The sequence below is a fragment of the Serinus canaria genome, chromosome 1, assembly GCF_022539315.1.
Source record: "Serinus canaria isolate serCan28SL12 chromosome 1, serCan2020, whole genome shotgun sequence".
Classification (NCBI taxonomy): domain Eukaryota; kingdom Metazoa; phylum Chordata; class Aves; order Passeriformes; family Fringillidae; genus Serinus; species Serinus canaria.
Window position 1 is genome coordinate 98,995,761 of NC_066313.1, and position 24,836 is coordinate 99,020,596.

Here is a 24,836-nt window from a genome sequence, read left to right on the forward strand (position 1 = left end):
CGTATCCTCCATCTCACTGTGAAGGAGATTGAGGAGATTATTATTTTCCTGAATGCTGAACTGCAGCATAAGCCAAAACATAAGAGGACTCTTTGCAAAGTCTCCAAAGTTCTGTCACTGTTTTAAATTCCATATTGACTGAAGTCTGCTAAAATCAGGAGCCGAGTTCCTGATGTAACACTACACCTGGATAATTTTAACATTCAAGAAAAAATGCAGAAGCTTTCATTTAGGCTTTCCACTGATACCTGCAGGTTTTTTGGTTTGCTTTTGGGCTGGTTTGGGGGTTTTTGTTGTTTGGTTGGGTATTTTTCTGTTTTGGTTTTGTTTTTTGGGTTTGTCGGGTATTTTATTGTTGTTGGGGTTTTTTTGGGAGGGGGTGTTTTTGTTTTTATCAGGAAACAAGAAAAAGTGGTGTTTAAAAGGTTTTTTAAGCCTTGGAAGCAATCACATGGTCTGCACAAAATAGAAATGCTTTGTGCACCCTTTACATATCCTTTTTTATCATGCTAAAAATGCATAGCTGTATTTTACTGATGTGTAAAACAAATTAAGCTCCAGGCTAGCTTTTCCACGATTGTATGTTTAACTGATGATGCAGGAAATGTTGTATATTTAGTTTCACATTAATCTTCAGGATGAATCACCACCTTTGATTGAGCAGGTACTCCCTTTGATTTGAGCTTTCTGGGGCAGGGGGGAAAGATTTGTGTCAGATCCTTACACACATTCATCTGCACTGAATGGAGACTGGAGTGAGCTAAACCAGGTGTTTAAATGATGTCATTCTCCCCCTGATTCCAGCTTTGTTACACTTCATCTGAGACTTGTTAACGTAAATGTGGTTGTTTTGCCCAAGTGCACACCTGAAGTCTGTTGAAGTATAGTTAAAATAGAATCAGATCTTTCTACAGAGTCCTGCTTTTCTTACTAATCAACCTTCTCTAGCTGGTCCTTAGCTTGCAGTCTTTTGGTTGTTAAGCTCTCTTTTTAAAACTGGAGTAAGTATGATGAATATTGGTTTCATACACAGAACCTGGAATGGGAAATATAACTATTTTGGATATAAATGCTCAGATATAATTATATTGACAACTGCAGTCAGTCTGCATTTTATTTTTTTGGAGTAATCAGATCTGATTCTTTCCCTCCCTCTAATGGATGCTATAAAGAGAAAAAAAACAAGCAACTCTCATCCTGACTTCAGTAAATTCAGAGCCAAAACTCTCACTGTCTTCAGACTACAGATAACACCCAGTTATTCTGTGTTAAATTTATAGGGGAGTCCCTTCCATCAAACCAAATAAAATGGACAAATGTTTTGTCATTTCAAAGTAGTGGAGAATATAGAGAGTACATGATAGAGCTGATAAGTTCTTTAGAAGCAAATTAAATCACACTATTTTCTGTCCCCTCTGAGCAGTTTACTCAGATGAGCAGTGAACCCAGTTGGCTTCTGGCATCCATTTTTTTTCTCCTTTCTAAACTCTGTTTCAGCTGGAAGGAACTTCATCCTCCAAGTTGGTACAAACTACCTTAAACAAGAGGGTGCAATCCTAAACAGTGCCATGGGAGTGATCTCGATCTGCACAGGGCTGTGCAGAGCTGAAATGCATTCTGGAGGCCTGCATGCAGACCAGGCTTGTCACTTCCACAGACCACCCCCAGCAAACACACAGTGCTGGCAATCTACAGCATATTGATACAATGCTGCAGATGGTGCATATAATCCTTACACCTGGTTTGGCTGAAGCTAAGACACTTACTCTTTTTTCCTCAATAACCAGTTTGCAAGGTTCATTCAGACCCTGCATTAATCTTTATTAAATTACAGCGTTTCCTGATATTCCTTGAAACACTTGAATTTTAAATTATGTATTGCTAAGTTGGATTGTTAAAGGGATGCTATAGATAGAAATAGCCTGAAGCAGCAGAAAATGCCAACAACAAACAGAAGTTAATTAATCACTAACCCAGGAGATACAGTAATGATGCCCAGCAGCAAGCTGCTAATCATTAGAGGGCCTTGTTTGCCTCTCTGACATGTCAGAGTCTGCAACAGCCTTTAAGCCTTTAGTTTTGCTCTCACTGTTGGTTGAAACCACAGAAAAGGAAAATGAATGAGTGTGGAACAAAACTAAAATGTCACATTGAAGTTGGAAGTCCAAACTTGTTTAAAACTCAAATTGTATGTAACTTTTTCCAAAAAAAAGGGTGATAGTGTCTGAAGAGTGCTCCAGTAGATGTGCCTTTCCACAAGAACTGCAGTTAGAGTGGTTGTGTGTATACTCACAATCTGCTGGTGGATTCACATGCCTATTGGTTTTAAGGCAAAGCTTTTGTTTACTTATTATTATCTATCCTTCTAGAAACTGCTGCGGAGTTTCTGTTGTCTGTTCCACTCCTGAAATCCATCCTCTCCTTTTCAAAATCACTTCAACCCACTGCATTAGAAGAGCCTCATACATTGCCATGCCTGTGAGCACAGAGCAAGCACAGGCTCCTTCTAAGTTAACTTGGAAAAGGCTCAGGACAGGCTATAGCAAAATCCAAGGAAGCTCAATTTACAGCAGCCACGATGGAGAGACCAGGGTTCACTACTGCAACCTAACATGAAAACACAGAACACTGATAGGGACAAAAAACTATATTCTCATAAGGATTCAAATTACACATTACATCGAGTCCCTGACCACATTACAAATCCTGCAATGACCCCACTAAGGCAGAATACCAGTAATGCCATAGGAACACAAAAAAGGCTTGACACTGATACCATAGATACATTCAAGAAGCAGGATGTCTTGCAATGCTGTCAGAACTTTTAAGAGTGGCTTCCACAGTTATAATGTAATTTTATAGATGTTCTATTGATATTTCTTGTGCATGTCAATTGAGAAAACAGAGGCTTCCCTCTTCTGGCTAGTCAAAGCTGAAATACTATTTCTGGTAGTCATGACTGGAAATGATGAAGCTATATAGGTGGTGCTATATTTTCTGTAAGCTGATGGCACCCATTGACGTCTTGGTAATTAATCTAATCAAACAAACCATCAGTTCAAAATGCTTGTTTTTACCAAGTCACCATTTATAATAAAGCATTTCTCTGTATCTTCAGGAAAAAAGTAAGGTAAGAAATACCTGTATATACAACCTCTCAGGTTTGTGAGCTTTCAAGTATATCTTGGCTCTCATGACTAAAATTCAAGCAGTGCTTTCAGGATTAAAGCAACTGAAATCAAACTCTTCAAGTCTTGAAGTTCTGTCTTGAAATTTTATATCCTCTGGACTATAGTCCTTCTCAGGAGTTTTGGAAGCATATACTGCAAACAATGTAAATATAATTGTAAAGATAATTTTTCATGTATTTCTGATCTTCCATTCAAACTGAATGACTCCCTTCTGTTTGCAAGTGCGTAATTTCCTGGCAACAGCTGCATTAACAAAAACATATATTTTACTACAAGACTGATGTTCCTTCTGGTCCCTTTCAATTTAATTTAATAGGTAGAGGAAAGGATTAGATATGGCATTGTAAGAACAGCCAGGGAGGTCCTCTCTTCACTAATGGCTCAGGTTGTCTGATATGAAGGTTTTTATTCTTAACAGTGGAAATAAAGAAATGCTGCTTTTTAGATCTCTGTATTATGCAGGATTTTTTTCAGAATTTCTAGCAATGGGATCTCATTTAAATGCTATTTTCTTATTACAGTAGCATAGCAGCCTCTCTAAATGCCCTTTTTTTTCTTTCTGCAGAATGGTCTGCCTTCAGAACAAAACCGCTATGTCTTTAATGGTGATTTTGTCGACAGAGGAAAAAATTCTATGGAAATACTTATAATCCTATTTGCATTTCTTCTTATCTATCCCAATGATTTACACTTGAATAGAGGAAACCATGAAGACTACATCATGAACCTGAGGTAGATTTTGGGGGTGGGGCAGGCAATATCTGGGCTATCACTAGAAATACTTGAGCTTTTGAATGCTACTTTAGGCACTGTGACACCCTAAAACAGAAGTAATGCTTTATTAAGTAGTCAGGTGGAGCTTTGCCTTTTCAGCGTGTGTGGGGAAGGAACATCCTCACTAAACACAGACATTTGAATGGCAATTATGTCCTGTCTGAGCTGATCACAATCCATTGAAGTCAGAGGGCTTAGTGCAGCTTCCAGAGAATCAAAACTGGGGAAGGACAGATGGAAGGATGATGTTTTAGTTAAAGTACATATTTAGTGAAATCTGATATTTTAGTTACTTTAAACTAAGATTTCACTTCTTTAACACAAAGGGCAGGTAAATATCCTACCCTCTACTCAGCTTCATCAGTTGGAGGTGTCAGTGCAGGAAAGCTGACACCCTGTTTCCTAACACAGACATTTGCACTCAGCTGTGCAGTGCAGCCAAGGGAGTGGGCACAGCCAGTGGCTCTGGCTGTAGTCAAAGTGTGACTTGGAGACTAAAAGCATCTCAGAAATGTGAGAACTCCTCAGTCCTACTCCCTACAATTCTAAACTGCCCCAGAAAGCCTTTGGGCGACTGACTGGTGAGTAACCTGCTGTAGCCCTTGGACCATTTGTTGTGGCACACAGGATGTATTGCTGTTTTAACACAGGCCCCTGTGTTAGCACCTGGGTCAGAGGCCCATAGACAAGTCCTACTAATGATCCACAAAACAGAATCAGTTTCACATGATAGTTAATTTTTCAGCACTTAATTGAAAGCACCCAAAAAGCCCCAACAAACATAGATCAAGATCAGTTACTTAATCTAAAAGGTCAGAAAATTCCTCCCCAAAATAGCAGAAAATATTAACTAAGTCTGTATGGAGTGCACAGATGTGTTCCTGTCTATCACTCTTTGCTGTGCCCTTTGATCAGCAGAGCTGCACATTGGTAAATTTGAAAGCTAAGTGTTGTGAAAATGCCCCTTGATGAAGGATATCTTGGTGTTAAAAGAATTAGGAATCAAAGCCCTTGTCCCTTGTGGGGGGAAAGACAGTTGTATGAAGCTCTGAGCAATCTGATCTAGTGGAAGGTGTCCCCTGCCCATGGCAGGGGGTTGGAATGAGATGATTTTTAAGGCCCCTTCCAACTCAAACCATTCTATGATATGATTCTATGATTATATGATATTTAAGACAAAAGCTCTCTGAAGGTTTTGTGGGAGTTTTTGCCCATCATCAGTTCCTTTGGAATTTCTCTTTGGTATCTAAAAGGTAGAGCTGGCAAAAAGGCCTCTTAATAATCACTAGGCTGAATTCTGTTCCCAACCTCTGTTATGCACAAGAAACAAGTTTAACTCAATCTCAAGACAGAGTGGAGGAAAGCAAATTTCAGCTGAGCTGAGATGGAATGGCAGATGAGAAAGGGGGCTAGAAAACTCCAGGAAAACACCATAGCACAGGAAACCATACCGAAGGGGCATAGTGAAAACCAGTTCATGATACTGTCCTGTTTTCAGATATGGATTCACAAAAGAAGTTTCAAAGAAGTACAAGGTAAGATTCCTCCTCCTTCCCCTATAATTTTTTTGTAATCTTGTACATGTAAAATGAAACCTGTGTAAACCAGAAAAAGTCAAACCAGTTTATTTACTTTAGTGATGTAAGTTAAATTATTTTTGGCCAATCAGTGGAGTAACTGACAAAACAATTTTAAGTGCTAGTCTGTTATACCCAGAGGTCTATGGGATGAAATAAGTAACATCCATAAGAACAATCAACAACACAAAAAAGAGGTGAATACAAAAGTAAAAACTAAACACTACAGAGACAATCAAATGGCCCTGAAGTAAATGCTGAAACATGTTTGTCAGGATTGCAGTCCAGGATATCGCCTGAACAAAACTGTTCATAGAAACTGTAGCAGACACTTCAACAAAATCTTGAACTTAGAAGCCACAGAATCTGCCAGAAATAGGATCTAATGTAAGAGTATATTTTACAGGACCATTGGAAACAGATTTTGTGTCTTCTGCGAGATGTTTTTAGCTGGCTTCCCCTTGCCACTATAATTGATAGCAAAGTTCTTATCCTACATGGGGGGATTTCAGACACCACAGATTTGGATTTCCTGAATGCACTTGAGAGAAATAAGGTAAGACATCATATTCATGTGTGGGTAATTTTGTTTTCTTTTAAAAATTTTGTGGTATAAATGCTAGGATCAGGTCATTTGCATTAGCAAAGGAAATGGCAGCAGCATAAGGCATGTAAGAAAAATAATAGTCCAATTTTTCTTCAAAATCAGGGCTTAGGAAGGCAGGTTGCAGTAGGTGTTGAGAGCCTGTTGTCTGGCTCTCCACATAACATGGGTCTTTTGACCTTAAAATAGCTAAAGCCACTTTAGATGCCTCCTCCTGCAGTGATGGCACATTAGCAGAAAGTATGAAAACTACTTGATTCTTGGGCATTTCCTTTAAACACTTTAGAAATCAATTTAGCCACATATTTCCAGCACTGCCTTTTTTCCTGGGGCTGTGCTTCTGCCATCTGTTGTGTGGGGGAAGTTCTCCACCTGTGAGGTGCTCCCTTGGCAGCAGCTGAACGTTGTACATGTGGGAGAGCCTTTCCAGAACGATCAAAATTCAAGAACTGGCCTTGATAAAACAGAATCCACTGCTTTTCAGGGATTTAGAAGACAAAAATGTTCATGTTTTTTTCTGAAATGATGAGCAAACACAGGCCTTTCAAATCAGCGGAAAATGGTGGGGGATTTGGTCTCGATTTGAACAACTAAATCAAGATACCTGCTTGTGATCAGGGTGCTGAGACTCCTTATAGTCAATAGAGATCCAGGAGATCTGGTGGAAATCATTACTTAGGCACATGTCTCCAGTGCTGGTCAAGGAAGTGCCCCATTGGGTAGGGATGTCCCCTCTAGCCTTTGCCTGCCTCTGAAGAAAGTCTTCTCTGTAGGTCCCCTCCCCCAGTCAGGCCAGATTTGTGTCTGCCCTCCTCACACCAATTCACAGCCATAGTGGAGCATCTCAGATGGCATAGGAGACCAATGTTTGAGCAACTTAGTGTACGCTGTCATTAATGTTTGTGGAATCTAGAGCTATTTTTATCATCCTCATATTTTCTAAAGCAGCAATAAATGCTTTGCAGGGCAGTCAGTTGTGTCTCTTTTTTAAAGAAATGGAAAAAGGCATGAATACTTCTGATCACTGGAGTCTAATCTCCATTGGCTGCACCACTGTGCACTAAAACCGGGTGCCTAACTACAGATAGAGTCATCCTAACCATGAGCTGAGTTCTGCCCATGCTTTCACCAGGGCTCAGCTCTGCATGTTTCTGTGAAATGCAGTATCTGTGAAATGCAGAATTAACAGGTCAAAGTAGCTGCCACAGGAGAGCATTGCTAATGAGACATGTGTGGGCCACGACCCAGGGCAGTGTCACTCAAGGCCAAGTGATGTATTTTAATTGGTACAGCTGACAGGTGTCACATACTGGTCAGTGCGCTGGTGAATAACCCTGTGTTGTGCATTTGTTATGAATGAGTGCTTTTCTTTGTTAAAGAGTAAAATCCAGGGATCTGCCAGCTGTATATGTTTTATTGGTAGGTGGGTGGGTTTTCTTGGTTTGGGATTTTGTGTTTTGCTTTGGGTTTTTTGGGTGGGTTGGTTGGTTTGGTTTTAGGGTTTATTTTGGCTTTGTTCTAGAAATAAGCTACTATGAGAGAATTTCAAATGAGAAGACATTCCCTGGAGAGAAACCATGCTAACGATCATTTGTGGAACCATAGTGCACCACTCCAGAAAAGCAAACACCCATGCATGTTTGAGGAGTTAGATTTAACAGTATAAGGCCTGGTGTAATGTTCCATCAGTTTTGTTGCTGTCTTCCTGGTACTTAATTTCATTTAGCCAAATTAATCTGGCAGCATGATACTGTGTCAGAGCAGAAGTGAATGGAGTTTCACCTTCCATTCAATACGAATATATATTTTGTTTCCAGGGACGCTGTGCACTGAAGTGTCTTCCCTGAGCCCAGGCCCCACTTGCTGTATAGTGAGACATTAAGATTCACTGTGTTTGGAGGGAGTGTGTGTGTCTGGATAACAATATGAAAGCAGCTCTGAAAAGCCTGGTTACTGATAGGTCTAAAGCAAAATTTCTGCACGGTATTTCTGCCAAATACCTGCAGCTTCTCCCAAACCTGTGAAATCAGGACAGTTTGGGAGTTCACAATAGTTGAACTCTCAAGGAGTTCTGAGTACAGGAAACATGAATTAATGTGCCTTTCGGCCAACATCTTTGTACAAACTTGTGATCGTAACTTTTTTTCTTAAGTTGAAATCTTTGATGCGGCCACCAAAGTCAGTGAGAAACAGACAGGACCAAGTGAAGAAGAGAATTCCCACGACCAAACCCAGTAAACACATTGCCAACCAGCATGTTGCAGGGAAGACACAACACATCTCTTCATCGGGCTTCACTGAGCCTTCAGGTTCAGATTTGCCTCCAGACCCTGCCCTGAAGGAATGGAAACAAGTAGGTGAAACCAAAGACACGCTGATACCAAACCCGTTCCGCACAAACTCAGCCGGTGTTCTGTTCCAGCAGCGTGCTCATGAGTCTGAGTCAACTGCCTCTTAACAGGAAAACAGTCATTCCAAGGAATATATTAGATACCTATTAGTTTTTCTGGATGCTTTTTGTAGACCTGGTAATAAAAGCTTGGGGGTTTATACCTTACTAGTACAATTCACACAGTATTTTCTTTTCATAGCCGTTAGGAGGAGGAAACTGCTCAGTAGGGAATGGGTTTGCCTGCCCTCATGTGGTTGGATCTGCTGGTACATAAATGGCTGTTGGTTTAAACAGGTCAGACTGCAATTGTTGGTGAGATAAAGCACCTTTTTTTGGCTGTGCTTTTGGCAGCTGAAAAAAGCCACCCAGCTCCTGAGACATACAGGCAGATTACTCAGAAGTGGGAAGTTTTTGTCCTCTGGCTGTTCATTTCCTCTTCAATATCAGAGCAAATATAGAGCTTTTGTTATACTGTAATGTAATAAATTGTGACAATATGGAAAGCTTAATTTTTCTGAAAATCTGATTTCCCAAGATACCAATCTGACCTACAAACTAACATAATGAGCACAAGCAAGGCTCCCCTTTCTCACCAAATCTGACACTCCCCCAGCTAATCAAGCATCCACTAAGTCATGCTCACAAACATGAAGTGGTATGTGTTAGTGCAAACCTTGAGAAAAGTTTAAACAAACACATTTTGAATAATGTTTGCTACTGACTAGAATTAAGCCATGATAATTCATCTTCATGTCTGAACCCTGCTAAAATGCTAATATGTAAAATGTCAGTTTGAAACATGAGCTAACTGAAGACAATAAAGCCAAAGGCAACTCTTGTCATGCTTAGAGTAGGTACTCCCTACTCCCTAGAGTAGGGAGTAAAGCTTAGGTAAAACCTCTGACCAATGTGGTTGTCCAGTCTGTTCTGGGAAATAGAAATTGCCTCTCCTACTGACATGTGAAGAAGGCAGCTTTTCTTCTCTTTGAATTAGCCCAGGTAATGTTTCTGGTGCACCTGCCCAAGTCTGAAAACCTCAGCTGTGAAAGGAGGTACATTGCTGAAATTATATTTCTTCTGAAACAAAAAAGTTTATCTAAAATCTAGATAATGTTTCTTAAAAAGTAGAACAAAAGTCCCAGCCCAAAAGAATATGCTTGTGAAAGGAAGGAAAAACCTCAAGACCTATATGTTTTCTCCCTGTACTGTGGGGCTTTTGCTGTGGCCACAACTTTAGATAGCCATACCCTGTTAGTCTTCCCCTACTATCAGTCCTCACTTGCTTGAGTTTGCTATTTGTAGATCCTTGACATTCTGTGGAGTGATCCAAGAAGTCAAAATGGCTGTACACCAAACAAGTGTCGAGGAGGAGGCTGTTACTTTGGTCCTGATGTCACTGCCAAGCTGTTTGAGAGATATAATCTGAAGATGCTCATCAGGTCTCATGAATTTAAGCCAGAAGGTTATGAGATCAGTCATGATGGGAAGGTAAGTTGCTTCCATGTAAAGTAGAATTCTCCTGTGAATTTCACAGGAACATCTACAGTAGATTTTTCTGCAAAATTTATTTTTAAAAAAGACAGTCACTTTGTTAAACTGGCTTTGGGGGAACTTTGTCCTAGATAGATATTACAACAAATTATTGAGTTCTGAGTAACAAAATTCTTTACATCTTTAGGGAGTGAAGACCAGTTTATTACTTACATGAAAACAAATGGACACTAACAAAATCCCCAACAAGAGTTGTGTGTAAATACAGTTCAAGACATGCTCTAAGGCTCTAGAAGCCTTTAATTTACTGATTTCTCTTCTGGCCCTGCTTTCTAACATGCTGCATTGGGAGACCAAAAAGAATACTGAAAATCAGGTCTCTCTTAGAAAGAGGTTTCTCTTAAACTGCATGTTATATCTCACTGTTCTCTGAAGTCTGACAGGTCAAAAATAAAGGCCCAGAGCTCTGACTCAAAAGGCAAGAGCAATTTGGTGAATGACACAGTTTTATATGTAGGCACATAATTTTGTAACCTGGAATTTCTTCTCAGATCAGTTTCAGAAATAAGTGTCAAGAAGAGCTGTTCTGGCCAATCCAGTTTCTTTGTTTCCCATGTCAGGTTATCACCATATTCTCTGCCTCGAACTATTACGAAGAGGGCAGTAACCGGGGTGCTTACATCAAGCTGAATCCCGAGCTGACCCCTCGCTTTGTGCAGTACCAGGTCAGCAAGTTCACGCGCAGGCAGAATCTCCGTGAGAGGTAAAGCTCTGTGTTGCATGCAGTGAGCAGGGACTCGCCTCACAGTGAGTGTACCTGCCACAAATCTAGAGCTTCACTGAAGAACTGAATTGGCATCCATTTTCCTTGATTCTCACTGGTTTTCTATTTTACAATTTAAAAATTAATACAGTTGACAAAACATGTTCTGGCTGCTTAACTTGGTTTCCTGAGAAACACCCAAAGGTAATTAGGTGAGGTAAGCAGTTAGAACAGACAATTGTCAGGGACTCATAAATGGCCTGCACCTGTCTGCTTTGGTTAAAGGCTGCAGTGTTAATCTGGACGAATCCTGTTATGTCTTGAGTCTCATAAGTTTATCATGAGAGCTTTACCATGCCTAGTAATGTGGTCAGATTACTAAAGGAAAGCAGCTTAGAATTACCTGCATAAACTCAATTATCTCATAAACTCAGTTTATTCTTATGGAGCATTGTTGGTTTGGTTTGGTTTGGTTTGGGGTTTCCCCCTGCTGAATGTTGTGTGTTTTGGGTGATCCTACTTAAACATACTGGACCCTAAACATACTGCATGTTAGAGGATATAAAAATTTTATAATGAGTGTTGAAAAGCATAACATACAAGAGGATTTTAATCCTTTAATAATCTGCTGATTTTTTTTCCTCCTAGGGTAGGTACAATTGAATCATCTGCCTTAAAGTCCTTACGAGAGAAGATTTATGCACACAGGTCTGAACTCATCAGTGCTTTTGCACAATACGACGTCAATGGCACAGGTACTATTTCCTCTCTGTCCAGTTGCCACCATGAGGAAAACAGCTTCCATGTGTGTGGGAGGCAGAGGGGTCCTGCCTGCCTGCCAGTGTCAGGCTGAGGGCAGCAGAAGCTGGGTGACCTTGTTTTTCATGACCGCAGAGGAGGATAGGCATTGGGAAGGGCTTAGCCCAAACAGCTTGAGGGGATGAAGCTTGAAGGAGGAAAAAGAAAACTGAAAGACATAGGCAAATAAAGAAATTATGTTTGCTGTTGGGTAGAGAGTTTGGGCAGGCAAATCCAGATCCAGAAGCTCAAAGGTCACTACCACCTTCATGTAGGAGTGTCTTCAGAATGGGTCAGGGGTCTCAGGGAACTGGGGTCTCAGGTGGGGGGATGTGGAATGGGTTTCCTTCTTAGTCTGGGAGGTAGCCAAGGCTACCTCTGCCTCCAGCAGACACACAGCCTGCCTGTGCCTGTAGCAGACACACACTCACCTCTCATCTGAAGAAAAGTCAGTGCTAAGTTAATAGATGAACCTTTTATGCAGAAGCAAGAAGTTGATTTCTGCCACAAATACAAGTTTTCCTTGTGATGGCTTCTCACTTGACAGTGTCCTTACAAGGGCACTCAATAACATGATGTTTCTTTGGCCACTGAACAGCTGTTTCACATATTTCTGTGTTGTTGAATTTTCAGCCACATGTCACTCTAATTGCAGCTGAAACCTGAAGTACTCTTCATGGCATAATCTGGCTTTCTCAAAAGGTGTTAAAACATGCTGAACATCATGACAACATCACAACTTTGTGGCTGGAAGGGAGCTGTGGAACTGCCTAGTCCAACGCCACTGCTCCTTTGTTATGAGGGTTTTTATCCCAGGGTTAAGAGAAAATCCTTTTGTTTTGTAACCCTTTGTGCTGGTGACTGATGTGTGCTGTGTTCTGTACTTTTAACCATGACCTGACCCCTTCTGGCAGGCAGGATTTCTGTCAACGACTGGGCTGCAGCGATGGAGTCTGTCCTGCAGCTGGAACTGCCCTGGAGGATGCTGCGGTCTCAATTAGCACAGATGAACTCAGATGGAGAAGTTGACTTCATGTCTTGTTTTTATGATTTGAAAATGGGTCAACCTACAAAAGAGGTAAAGAGGAAAACACTTCCTTGCAATTCTTGGAGGAACAACTTTTGGTGCAAATTGAAGCACAAGGCAGTTGTTTGGCCCAACAAGTAGACATCCACAGCTGAACTAGTTGCTGAGCTTCCTTTTATAGTCACTGGAGGAAAATGAGCACTGCTAGGGTACGAATCATCATTCCCTGCTAAGGTAGATGCTTAAAATAGGTTGGATGAATCACATGCTAGAACTGCTTCTTACTTTCTCTTGGCTCTCGAGGGCGTTTAGATAACGGAGCTGAGGAGATGTGACAAATCCTGCCCAGAGCACTCAACCCTTACTCTTTGAAATGAGCTTTTCAAACACGCTCCAGAGGCAGTTCAGGCCCCTGTGGGAGGAAGTCACATTTATAGATGGACTTTTAGATGTCTATTATGGTATCTGAGGTCACTTCTACAGAGTCCAGTTGTTACCAAATGCTGCACACTGCTTTAGAACAGAGGTATCACCATGATTTTCCTAAACAGCAGGATCCATTCACATCTGTGCAGTGAGTGCTTTGTATGAATGTATGGTCTACATCATCTTTCCTAGATTATCCAAGATTATTTCCCAAATAATTACTGCAGGTAGGAGGTGTGAAGGGCTCCTTTCCCCCTTGCCCTGCCATCTGAAAGTGATGGGTTTTATCTGATTATTCCTCAGGGTAAGACACAGAAGTGTCTTTCCAAAGAACTCAAGCATAAAGATTTGGTTTTTTACATTTGACAAACTGGGAAAATGGAAATTGCATAGCAGATATTCTGTTGGTTAAATTAACTCAAACCAAGGTCTGAATAGCTTCTTGTATGTGATTTCAAAACCAGGCTCAGCCAGCTTTGGCAGAAACACTGTGCAGGTACAGAAAGGATCTGGAGATCATCTTTAACATCATTGACAAAGATCACTCAGGTAAGTCCAGGTATCTTCACTGTGTCAGTTCTAGGGAGCCTATACCAGTTATCTTTTCCCCACTGTGTTTCCTCCTTAGGGCTTCTAAATATAGAGGAACCAGAGGTGATATCATTTCTTCAGTTTATCGGGAACTACTTTAAGCAGTCAGGCTGCAGTCATATAAGTACACAGAGCCTAACAAGAAACAATTCTCACATACCCCAGCTCCAGTACTGGCATCACTCTTTTGGGGGGTTTTTCTCCGTTCTGCACTAGTCTTACTCTTTACTGCTTTCTCAATTCCACTGTCAAAAGCATTCAATCATTACCTAAAGTAAAAATGTGCTTCAATAATGAAAGCACTAACCCCAGCATGGTAGGCAGGTAACTTCCTTGCAGTGAAGGAGAGTGCTTGTGTGTGTTTATACAGGAAGGGAAAATAACACTGCCAAAAGCAACCTCTTGTCTGTCTCCTTTAGGTTTGATTTCTGTTGAGGAATTCAGCCAGACATGGAGACTGTTCACTTCTCACCTGGGCATTGATACACAGGATGACTCCATTGACAAGTTAGTCCTCAGCATAGACTACAACAAAGATGGCCACATTGACTTCAATGAATTTTTAGAGGCCTTTCATGTTGTTCACAGACTTGAGAAAAAGGCAACCTCATGAAAAGGCAGAACTTCTTGTGGGTTGTCTTGGAAGCTCAGCTTGCTGTCATTAGTAATAAAAAAGGGCTGCTTAATAGGGTCACAGTGCAAGCCTTTATTTAGCCCTTCCTGGATGATCTGTACCTGCTAATAATGGGATAGAGGAGATGAAAACCCACATTTACAGTATTACTGTGTCATTGCCACACACTGCCAGGACCTTACAATTCATCCCCTCCCCTTGGTGGCATCTCCCCCATCAATCTAATTCCTGAACATTGCCAAGGTCATGCCTGCAGCTGTGTAGGGAGAGAGACTTTGGTACGTGTCTGCCAGCAGCCCTTAGCAACAGCTGAGAGCATTGATGACCACAAGGAACATATCAGACCCACCCTGGTGATGGAACAGGCATGAGAGAGGCTGGCTGTGGGGTGTCCATTGCAGGAGAGGAAAACAGGGAGGAAGCATCTGGTTAAAATGGATAGTTCTGCATTTAATCTTGCTCTTTGCATGATGCAGAGGAATTAAATTATTCCAGGTCAATCTCTTATCCTTCTAAAAGTTTACAGGCACAACTTAGAGGATGTTGGTTGAAAGGTGTTTACACTTGCACTAGATTCCCTCTTGCCTCTGGTTACTTTTCCCCATATTTGTTGGGATTTGGAGCTGTGAAACAATCACAACTGTTTCTGAGATGGAGCCAGGCTCTTCACAGTGGTGCCGAGCAGCACAACAAGAGTCAATGGACAGAAACTGATACACAGGAAGTTCCACCTGAACAAGCAAGAACTTCTTTCCTGTGCAGTGACTGAGCACTTGAACAGAATGCCCAGAGAGGGTGTGGAGTCTCCCTCACTGGAGATAGTCAAGAACCATCTGGATGTAGTCCTGTGCTATGTGATATGGGATGACCCTCTCTGAGCAGGGAGGTTGAAGCAGATGATTCATTGTGGTCTCTTCCAGCATGACCCATTCTGGGATTCGGTGATTCTGTGATAACTCGTGACCTTGGTGAAGGCTAAATCCACAGCATGCTAATGCAGCACATGATAGATCACAGAATAAAGCTTTAGCTCTCTGAGCAATGCCTAAGGGGGGGGTGTCTCTTTGCCTGTGTTTTGTAGCCTGCCCAAATCACCATAGAACACTCTTCCTGAAGATGAACTGGGTTTCTTAAAACCAGAAATGAGTAAGAACACAAAAGTAAACATATTTTGATACTACCAAATCTAAATATTCTTGCACATAGTTAAACATAAATTCTTGACCAAGAAATTCTGAAATTGAGTTTTTGGAAGGCAGCAAGATTGAAGACTCTGGCACTCACATTCCTGTCTCCTTTCCCTGACTGCAAGTCAATATTCCCATTCCTGCCAATACCACCCTGTCACTTCCCAAGGGGGAGAAGTCGGGAAATCTGGACCTAATTCTCTTGCACCTTACACTCAGGTCAGAAGCTTTTTGGTAACTGTATTACCTCCTTCAGCCTCAGTAAAGTGCTTTTAGAGTAGGAAAAAGTTCCAACCTAGTCCATCTTTATATTTTAATAGCTAAAGATGAGCTAAGTAAAGCAGCTTGGTTTCATTTAATAGAAGTGTTGAAAGTACAAAAAAAGCATCCTTCCAGGTTTATTCTGGGATAAATCATCCCAGAATGTAACAGCAGCCCAAGCTTAAGGCACTGCTGTCTCTTAAATCTTATTTTCTACTATTAAATACAGAACGCTTTTCCAGAAGTATTTTGTAACTTGACAGATGAATGAACAAACATGCACACACTGATTTCTACTGCCTTGGAGGAGGGGAAAGAAAAATCTTTAACAGTACAAACAAACTTTACAGTGAAACTTTAATGGCATTGGTAATACATAATGTATATTTTTAGCATGCAGTTATTCTGATCTATGCACTGTGATGATCAGTCCCACCTTATTCCAGTGGAGTTACAAAAAGGCTCCACTTACAATGGCCAAACACCTCTGTGTGTAGTGGGATCTTGCTTCCCACTGTTGGCTTCCATGAAGTGGGTGCGAATTGACAAGGTGGAACTGGACACTGCAGCTCTGGAGTCTCCCTTTGCCGCCTGCCCCAGCAAAGAGGACAAAGCTGGGCTGTACAGTGAGACACAGGAGCTCTGAAGGACGGCTGGCAGCCTTCAGTGTGGATGTCCCTCACTAAGGACACATTCCTGAACCTGGCATGAAGGGGACTGGCCTTGAGGGATCACTTCCTGAGAGGGGCTGCCAAGGTACAGTCGCAGCACAGCTTCACTCGGCAGGCAGTGAGAGCCTTTTGGGGATGCAGGACTGAGGTATGAGAGGAGCTGAATCATTGAGCCAAAACAGAAAGCCTGTCCTGTCAGCTGCTGGTGGCACAAAGGGCACCCTGGCCCCTGACAGAAGGGGGGTGGCACAGGGAGTAACTGTGAAACATCTAACGCTGGGAATAAATGCCACTTGAGACTGAAACTGGAAGTGGGAAAAAGCCCTGCTGCTTGTACTTAAATCCAAACTGTTTGAGCAGAAGCTCTTCTTCTATAACCCACATTCTCAATCCCTTTTTTTCAGTCATGATTCTATGCAGCAGCCACTTAATAGTCCAGATGTGAGTGGTCCTTTAAGCAGTGCCTGAATCAGCCTGCAGATGAGTGCCAAGCTCTCACCCTACAGCTACAGTTGCTACCACTGGCATCATCTCTCTCCTGCTTTCTGGGCAACTCTGCTCCTACCTGCCAGCCACTCCAAAAAGTGCCCAAGGTTGGACTTGGACTGACTCAGTGAAGCTCTCGCTTCACTCAAGGCCCTGGCTGCTGCCAGAGGGGTGACACATTCCTGTAGTGTCCCAGGCCCACATGGGGCAGGCCGGGTGTTCACTACCCCACAGAAAGTGGCTGCCCCTTTGCAGGGCAGCCAAGGACTCTGTGGCTCACCTGCACCTTCCAGGAACAAGCAGGACTCTTTCCCTGAGAAAGGAGACTACAATTAGCAGGAGAGAAGCCAGACAAACTTTGTACTCCACCCATTCAGTTTTCACAGTAACCTGAGGGACCAGCAGCTGAGGGAGATCAATGGCACTTTTGATCTGTTTAGTCAGACAAACCCATGTCCCTGGTGGCAGCAGGGGGAAGGCAGCAGCGTGAGCAGGGGGGACACTGGCCTGGGGAGCAGGGCTGGGGCCAGCATGTGATACAAGCTCTGAGCTGGACACAGGTCCTTATTCTGCCAGCTCCTCTGCAGCTGTGCCTGACCCTGCAAGTAACTAAGTTGCCTTCCACTGGCTTTGTGTTTGAGTACCACCCTGCACCACCAGATAGATACCTAAACTCTTCAAATTACCACATAAATACTTTCCAATTGCCTGCATTCCACGTGGTAATTCATTGTAATCATCATCATTGTAATCATCATGAATATGCCATAACCTGGGTCATACTGTGAATTTGATGGTAAAGATACCAATGATGCTCCCATTTAAAAACAAAGAATTGTTAAGGGGTGTCCAGGTATGTTAGGCCATACATTTCATGCTTTAGACTTCAATGCAACTGCATGGAAAACCAACATCAGCCTTCTTGTTTCTGAAAACAAATTCACACAGTAGGTAAAAAAAAATAAATTAGAAGTCTGAGCAAAAAGTCATCTTGAATGTCTCTCAATCTAGGATTCAAGAAGAAAAGCAAAAATAACTGCTACTACTTTTTGTACACCGGGTAGAATAAAAAAACATCACCTTGCTCTTGTTGTGCTTATACTCTGCACTGTCACATCTTCTTAAACTAGACAAAGGATTTTATTTCCTTTCACTGGGAAACAAGCCAAGTGAGCTCTCACAATACATATAAAAAGTTAAAAAACCCACACCAAATAATAACAAAGGCAAATCCTTACAAAATAGGCACCATGCCAATAAAATAACTTCCACACCCAAGTGCTAATTGTACCTGAACTGTCACTTTATACTGGCCCCTGCACAGGCCCATGGTTCCCATGGTGGCTAACACAGGACTCCAGGTCCTCTGGACTATCCAACTCCTCTGGTCTCTGAAAAAAAAAAACATGAAATCACCTCACAATAAGGGGTCCTACACCTCCACTCTCTCAGTCCATTGCTATAGCAGCAGTGACTGTGTAGAGGGACAGCAGGCAGGCTGTCAGGCTTATATAGCTAAGAAAGTACCTGTTTTTACAGGCCTGTCTGCTCTTTTCACCTCTACCTGGCAAGACAGAATTGCTCTGATCCCTTCTGCTCACATGGCAGCAGTGCTACTGAGGGAGCCTGTCTGTGGCCAGGGGATGCTGAAGCTACTGCCACTTTCCTAAGCTGTTAGCCAGATGCTGACATGTGGCTGGTGGCAAAGCCAGCAGCACAGGCACAAAGAAAACCACAGCCAGTGCGTGGGGTAAGGCAGGGTTTCCCTCTCCAGAGGCTGAAAAACTCTCTTTTCAGTTTAAATGGCCATGGAGTCATTTCCATGCAGGATGCACCTACTCCCTGCAGCACCTCAGAGCTTCCAACTGACAGCATTAACCTGGGAACTGTCTGCAGGGAGACTTCCAGGCAGCCCAACCCCTAATTACATGAGACCAGTGTGACTTCAAACTAAAAAGAAGAAAGAAAAAATGGCAAAGGAAATAAAAAGGAAAAAAAACCAAACCAAAACAGACACATCAAAGCCTTCCATAAACTCATGCTACCCTGGAAAAGCCACAATTATGCCATTCTTAACTCTGAGGCTGTTTGCGAGGGAAATCATCAGGATACTTGGAAAGGGTGCTCAAGTGGATGAGGTTTATCTTGCTCCATTCAGAGGAAAGGATTACAGGCATAAAACTGTCTGTCACACTGGAGAAGCTGGAGTCTTGAGATTTTGCCTCTAAAGTCCTGGGGATGCAGGGAAGGAAGCTATTCAGATTAAAGAGAGATGCAGCTTCCTGACAGAGGCTATCCTCCCAAATTAGTGGATATTGTAGGATGTTCGTCCCTACTGGCATTAGCCCCGCACTGACTAGGTACAAATGAGAAGAGAATCAGGATAAAAGTGTATTAGAAATATCACCACGTTATTTCAAGTTATTCTTACTCCTCTAATTTACATTGCCCTGGATGTTTCACACTGTGCATTAGTGATTCACACGATGTACATTTACACACAGCAGGAGAAAAATTAATGAATTCCATCACTTCCCTTATTTGTGAGACTCTATGCCTGAGATGCAGCTCCCTTGTTTTATTATGCCTTTTGATCTCCACAGAGTAATCTGTTTTGCCCTTGGCAGAACTGTATAATTCTTGCTAATTTAATACGAATTACATTTATGCACTTTGGGCAGAATTACCCTCACTATTTGTTATTTCTCACACACTCTCCTAAAACCAGGCCAAATTCCAGCTCCCTGTCCCCAGCAGTAGGTGTGCACAGAGCATCCCCAGCAGTGCCAAATGCTGAGTGTGCACAGAGCATCCCCAGCAGTGCCAAGTGCTGAGTGGGCACACACACAGGCAGCAACCAAGGGGTTTGTGACAGGCAACTGGGGAGGAAGAGCCTCTGAGCCTTTCCTCCCATGTGAGGCATCACTTACTGCATTGCACAGCCTGTGCTGGGCAGGAAATCATGTAAATAAATAATTATGGCTTTTGTTAGGTAAGTCATGGTGCCATAGGCTCCACTGGGAGCACTATCATAAAAAAAGTGGCAAATTCCTGTGGCTGCGTCTTTCTCCAAGATACTACCAGTAGCTCCAAATGATTTCTGTAAAGACACAAGCAAATGTAGAGCAAGTTAGGCATGCATGCTTACTTATTGGAAAAAAAACCCACCATATTATGATTTTTTTATTTGTGCTGAATACTGAAAGCAATTCTCTTCCCCCTCATGAAAACCCTAATCAGGATTACAATAGGGCCCACATGACTTAGTTGGATAAGTGCAAGTAAATGAAGAACATATAACTTCATGGATTTTTGTCCTTTGGGAGGAATGGGTGGGATTACTCAAATATTGGTAATAGTAAAGCCTTGATAAAGCAAGACTTCACTTCAATCTACCCTTGTACTTCAGAGCTTGTTAGCCACTACAAATTTATTCCCTTTAAATCTCCCATGACTCTTACATTAATTTTCTCAAATATATTTCCAGAAGACACTTAAGTGATTTGGTCTGTCTTTGTAAGAGAAAGAGCCAGGACAAAATTGAGTTCATCACACACATTAAAAAAAGAGCAGGGGATAATTTTGAAAGGAGGAGGCTTCCCCCCACTGCCCTTTGAGCTCACCAGCTCCTGCAGAAAGAGGTCATTGGCCATGTGCACGATTCTGTCCACGTGGATGATGCCCCCAATGCTGTTCACCTCGATGTCGGAGAGGAACGTCAGGACCAGAATAGCTTCCACCAGCAGCTGCCTGTACTCGGGCTGGGGGACGTGGTTCAGCACCGATTCCACGTGCACTGCAAACTTGATTTCACACGGGGTCATCTGGCAAGTTTGAGTGGATATGGAAAGACAAACTGACAAATCCAAAAGACTAGCTCCTCACATGCTGCAAGCACTGAAACATATGCTCCTCTCCGCACATGGGGGCAGACTGACGGAGGCGAACAAAGTGTTTGTGCAGCTTTAGCACTTACAGAAAGTTTTCCTGTTGCTAGACCTGATTCTGCAAACAGTTACACAACGTCCAGGAGCCTGCACCAGCCCTGCAACCCATCACACACACATCTCTTACATTCAGTGCTGCTGGTGCTTAGCTGGCACATTAACTCTTTGCTCCTCAGGCTGCGACCTCACACATTCTGCCTTGTACGTATCTTTCTGGCATTGCAGGTGAGTTGCAAAGCCGAACTTAGTACTGAGTTTTAAAAATAACTACCTGCTTGGAGGGGTGATTTTTAAATGACCCCTGAGCTTTGCCTTGCAGGAATATCACTATTCTGTTTGCAGAGCAGCTTAATTTGCACTGGTACAGCTCTGTGGATGTTATGCGGCCTTAGGAAGTTTGTGCTTATTTTATTCAATTGCTTTAAACAGCAAAATTAGAGACTGCCCAGGTCTGACAGGCTAAAAATAGAAGTCTCTTTATCTACACAACAGAGATACATAAAGCTCTTCTCTCTAAAAAAACAAGCCACAAACCCCACCATTTAAATTTGGCAGAAAATTCAAGCTCCTCTCTTCAGCTGTTACCACTGCTACCACAGTTCCTCAGAAAAGGAAGCAAGCCAGAGACAAAATGTGAGAGAAACACTCAGGAAAACAGTCTTGGGCCCACAAGCACCACTCCTGCACCGATGGATTCCTATTCATAAGAGTTTGTTTTATACATGTGAATTCAAAATTTGCCAGAGCACCTAAAGACAGAATCCAGCTAAGAAAAAAAATGCAAAAAAATATTATGGATTTAAAGAGCTAAAGCTCTGGTTAAAAACAATCACCCTTAACTGGTATTTACTTCTGAGACTGTGAAGCCAAAATACACTACCTGCTGTTGCAGCATATAAATAAAATAAGGGGCAAGTAACATGTCCACTTTATTCCAGAAAGTCTGCGCTGCCTTACCTTCCCCACAAAGGGCTGCTGCCAGCCACCCTCTCTGGAGCCTTCCAGTGGGCACAGGGGGACAGTGAGGGTGTGCAGAAGGCAGGCTCAGCAAAGGGAAAACCTGTCACAAGCCTCCTCCCAGGTCTGCCTGGCAGGAATTCACCTCCACAGACCCAGAGAAGCTGGCAGAGGTGCTGGAGGAAGGTCTAGATGTTCTAAAAGTAAAACCAAGTATCTGTAACAGAGGCCCTGCTGCATCTTACACTGTCAATCCAAATATTCAGGCATGTGGCTAGAAAATCATTTTACTGTACCTCTCTGGTGGTTGAAGAAGGAAGGACATACCCATCAATGGACAGACCATGGCACTGAAACATTTCAAGAGTGAACAGAAATTACAGTTCTTGCAAGTCAATCTGAGGGTTCTCTGTTCTAAGCCAATATGTAACAACTTTCAGTTAGGAAAAAAAAAAAAGCAAAGCAAAAAACCCCAAATGACACAAAAAGCCCTGTTTGAAAATATTATTTTATCCTTCCTGAAGAAGTTATTATGTAACTAGCAAAGATTAGAAATAGCCTGACATGACACACCAGAGCATGCTGTGCTCTAGCCCAGCTTACAAAGCAGAGCACTTCAGGAGCCACTACAGCAAAGGCACAGAAAGGAGGGAACAAAACGATGGGAGCATTCTGCTAGAAAGGATTTGGAAATAAAAGATAACACAAAAGCAAGACAACAGACCACAAAAGCAAGAATCTTTTTTCATTTTCACTAGAACAACATTTAATTATGTGTTTCAGATCCAGGACACCACACCTCAGGATGTCAAACACTGGGGGAGAGAAATAACAAGTGGTATAAAGGAAACGATGACAAAATCTTAATGGTGAACAGGCAGGTTGAGGGGGGACACATCTGGGTATGTGAGGTATAGAACAGAAACATACCAAGAAGAGGAGATAGATTTTATGAATAGTCCAAAAAGATATAAGAATGAAATATTGAAAATAGCGCAATTCATTTAAACAGCCAGAAAAAACATACAATTACTTCCAGCTATTACATTAGGTCAGAAGTGATGCTCACTCTGCTGGAAGATCCTTATTAGTAAATGGCCAAGAGGTCATATATGATTTGTCTTGGCTGACATCAACATAACAGCTTCAGTGTAAGTGATTTTAGAAGGACAAACCAGCCTAAATTGGTGATGCACTCTTTTCCCAACTAAGCAAGCATGAACAGCTCAGTGCTGCAAGGTGCCAAACGCTGGCCTGTATCCAGCAAAGCAGAAAAGCAGGTGCATAATCACTTTGAAATAAGTTAAAATTTGTAATTCCCTTCTCCTTCTTCCTGGAGAGTTGCATTTAATTTAACATTTCTATACCCCTGATATTCAAGGTGCCGGCAAGGACTTACTTTTCACTTAAAACCAAACTAACAAACAAAAAAGGGTAAGAATGCCATACAGCTCAGAAGAGCCAGCAAGAGGTCTCAACACATTCTGGAAGAGTTAGAGCAGTTTCCTGCTTCATTTCTCACAGCCTTTCTGGCCTGGAGCACAGAACTGCATTGCACTGCAGTGCCCTTTAGGTGCACTGACAATGTGCATTAGGCCAGGGAATGCACAACAGGCAGTGGTGGAACAGAGTCATTCAGCCAAAATTCAGCGTTGGTGGTTTCAGAGAAAAACACACTTTCAAAGAAACAGATGAACTTGTGTTAATGGAGCCCTTTCAAGTTCAAGAGACACCCTTCTGCCAGCCACGCTGGTTTCCACCTGTCGACCAACTTCCACTTCTGGCAAGATGCCACCCCTGGACCACCACCTTCCCGAGTTACAGCTTGGTTGCTTCCTCCACAGCATCCAGCTTACCTTCTGAAGGATCTTCCACACTTTCTCATAAAAGCCAACAGGAACTCTGTTAATAGCACCATCCAGCCTCCTTCTGCGCAGCCACTGCCCTTTTCTGTCACCCCAGCTCATGTCCCCACTGGAGCCAGTCGGAGAAGAACTGGTGGGAGAAGATGGAGTACTGCCCCTCTGTAAGGACATTAAAGCTTTGGTTAATTGTATTCTATCATCCCAAGTGCCACTCCTGGTCAGTACATTTCTGTTATAACGCTACCTCAGAACCAGGGAAAAAATACAGGCCTTGGTGTCATACAGGATGATGGGGTGGGATAGATCCTTCATCCCCCTCTCTCCCCTGTGCAATCAGCTTCACTTCTCAAGTACTTCCATCATTTCTCAACAAATCAGGCAAGCACTTCAGCATGGCACAACCCAGTCAACTTCACTGCTTGGTTTAATGCAACATCTGACTATTTTAACAAGCACAAGCTGCCTCCAGGGCAGTGTCACTGGTATGCAAGGTGGGGGATCTCTAGGTAGCTCCCATTCACTTGAACATGGGGCTCAGGACTGTAAAAGTATCAAAGGGTTCATAAGTCCAGCAAGAGAGGCCCTCATGCAAAAGCTCCATTAAAGCAAGTAGATTAAAAATTGACTTAATGAGGCCACAAAATCATCATGCCTGCCTCTCTGTTAAGTATTAGTCTTGTTTTCTTTATTACCTTGTTGCTCTATTATTTTACTCTACCAGGTCTGAACACTAAGTTAGGTAGCAGATAATTTTCAAAGTTGGGGCAATACCACCAAATTGCTGTTGTGATTTTCACACACACAGTCTGCCAATTCCTTGCACTCCCAGAGACTGTACTCTTCTGTGTTCTCCTTCCTGTTTTGATACCTGTTACTTTCAGCCCAGAAAGGACTTCACTGAAAGTGTCATCTTAAATCCCCTTATCTCCAAAGAAGAAGCTACCCAAGCAATGTAATGGGGAAGGAGGAAAATGACTGCAAACTGCATGATTGGAAAGTGCAGGCTCATAGACTCTATATAGCCAAGCTCTGCAAAAAAGTCCCCAGCAAACAGTCCATTTCCACTGCTACTAGTGTCCATGAGGCACACGTGGTGTTCCTTTGATGTTCAAATGTTTGCTGTTCCTTTGCCCTGCAAGCTGACCATGACCATGACAGACAGAACTTCCTGTTCTGTAGCTGTGTTTTTAGGGC

General features: G+C 42.4%; 2 protein-coding genes across 10 annotated transcripts in view; one reads left to right on the forward strand and one right to left on the reverse strand.

Annotated features, from left to right (window-relative positions):
- The window catches only part of PPEF1 (protein phosphatase with EF-hand domain 1), a 38,312-nt gene extending 23,987 nt beyond the window's left edge, over positions 1-14,325 (forward strand). For all 4 annotated transcript variants that reach the window (XM_030234448.2, XM_018913599.3, XM_018913598.3 and 1 more), the window contains exons 8-17: positions 3,757-3,923; positions 5,464-5,500; positions 5,949-6,098; positions 8,299-8,499; positions 9,841-10,026; positions 10,650-10,792; positions 11,441-11,547; positions 12,505-12,668; positions 13,508-13,592; positions 14,054-14,325. In XM_030234448.2, the coding sequence (XP_030090308.1) occupies positions 3,757-3,923; positions 5,464-5,500; positions 5,949-6,098; positions 8,299-8,499; positions 9,841-10,026; positions 10,650-10,792; positions 11,441-11,547; positions 12,505-12,668; positions 13,508-13,592; positions 14,054-14,247 (1,434 nt within the window). In that variant the 3' untranslated portion in view covers positions 14,248-14,325. The remainder of the gene's footprint in view (positions 1-3,756; positions 3,924-5,463; positions 5,501-5,948; positions 6,099-8,298; positions 8,500-9,840; positions 10,027-10,649; positions 10,793-11,440; positions 11,548-12,504; positions 12,669-13,507; positions 13,593-14,053) is intronic.
- PHKA2 (phosphorylase kinase regulatory subunit alpha 2) overlaps positions 1-24,836 on the reverse strand; it is a 70,264-nt gene that overhangs the window by 8,965 nt on the left and 36,463 nt on the right. For 2 of the 6 annotated variants that reach the window (XM_030234443.2, XM_050971907.1), the window contains 5 exons: positions 23,634-23,801; positions 22,074-22,127; positions 20,497-20,697; positions 19,804-19,973; positions 18,165-18,264 (listed from right to left, as the gene is read on the reverse strand). In XM_030234443.2, the coding sequence (XP_030090303.1) occupies positions 18,165-18,264; positions 19,804-19,973; positions 20,497-20,697; positions 22,074-22,127; positions 23,634-23,801 (693 nt within the window). Of the gene's footprint in view, positions 1-12,563; positions 12,658-16,056; positions 17,802-18,164; positions 18,265-18,998; positions 19,974-20,496; positions 20,698-22,073; positions 22,128-23,633; positions 23,802-24,836 lie in introns of those variants that run through there. The other 4 variants (XM_050971895.1, XM_050971898.1, XM_050971892.1 and 1 more) reach the window with 4 other exon arrangements.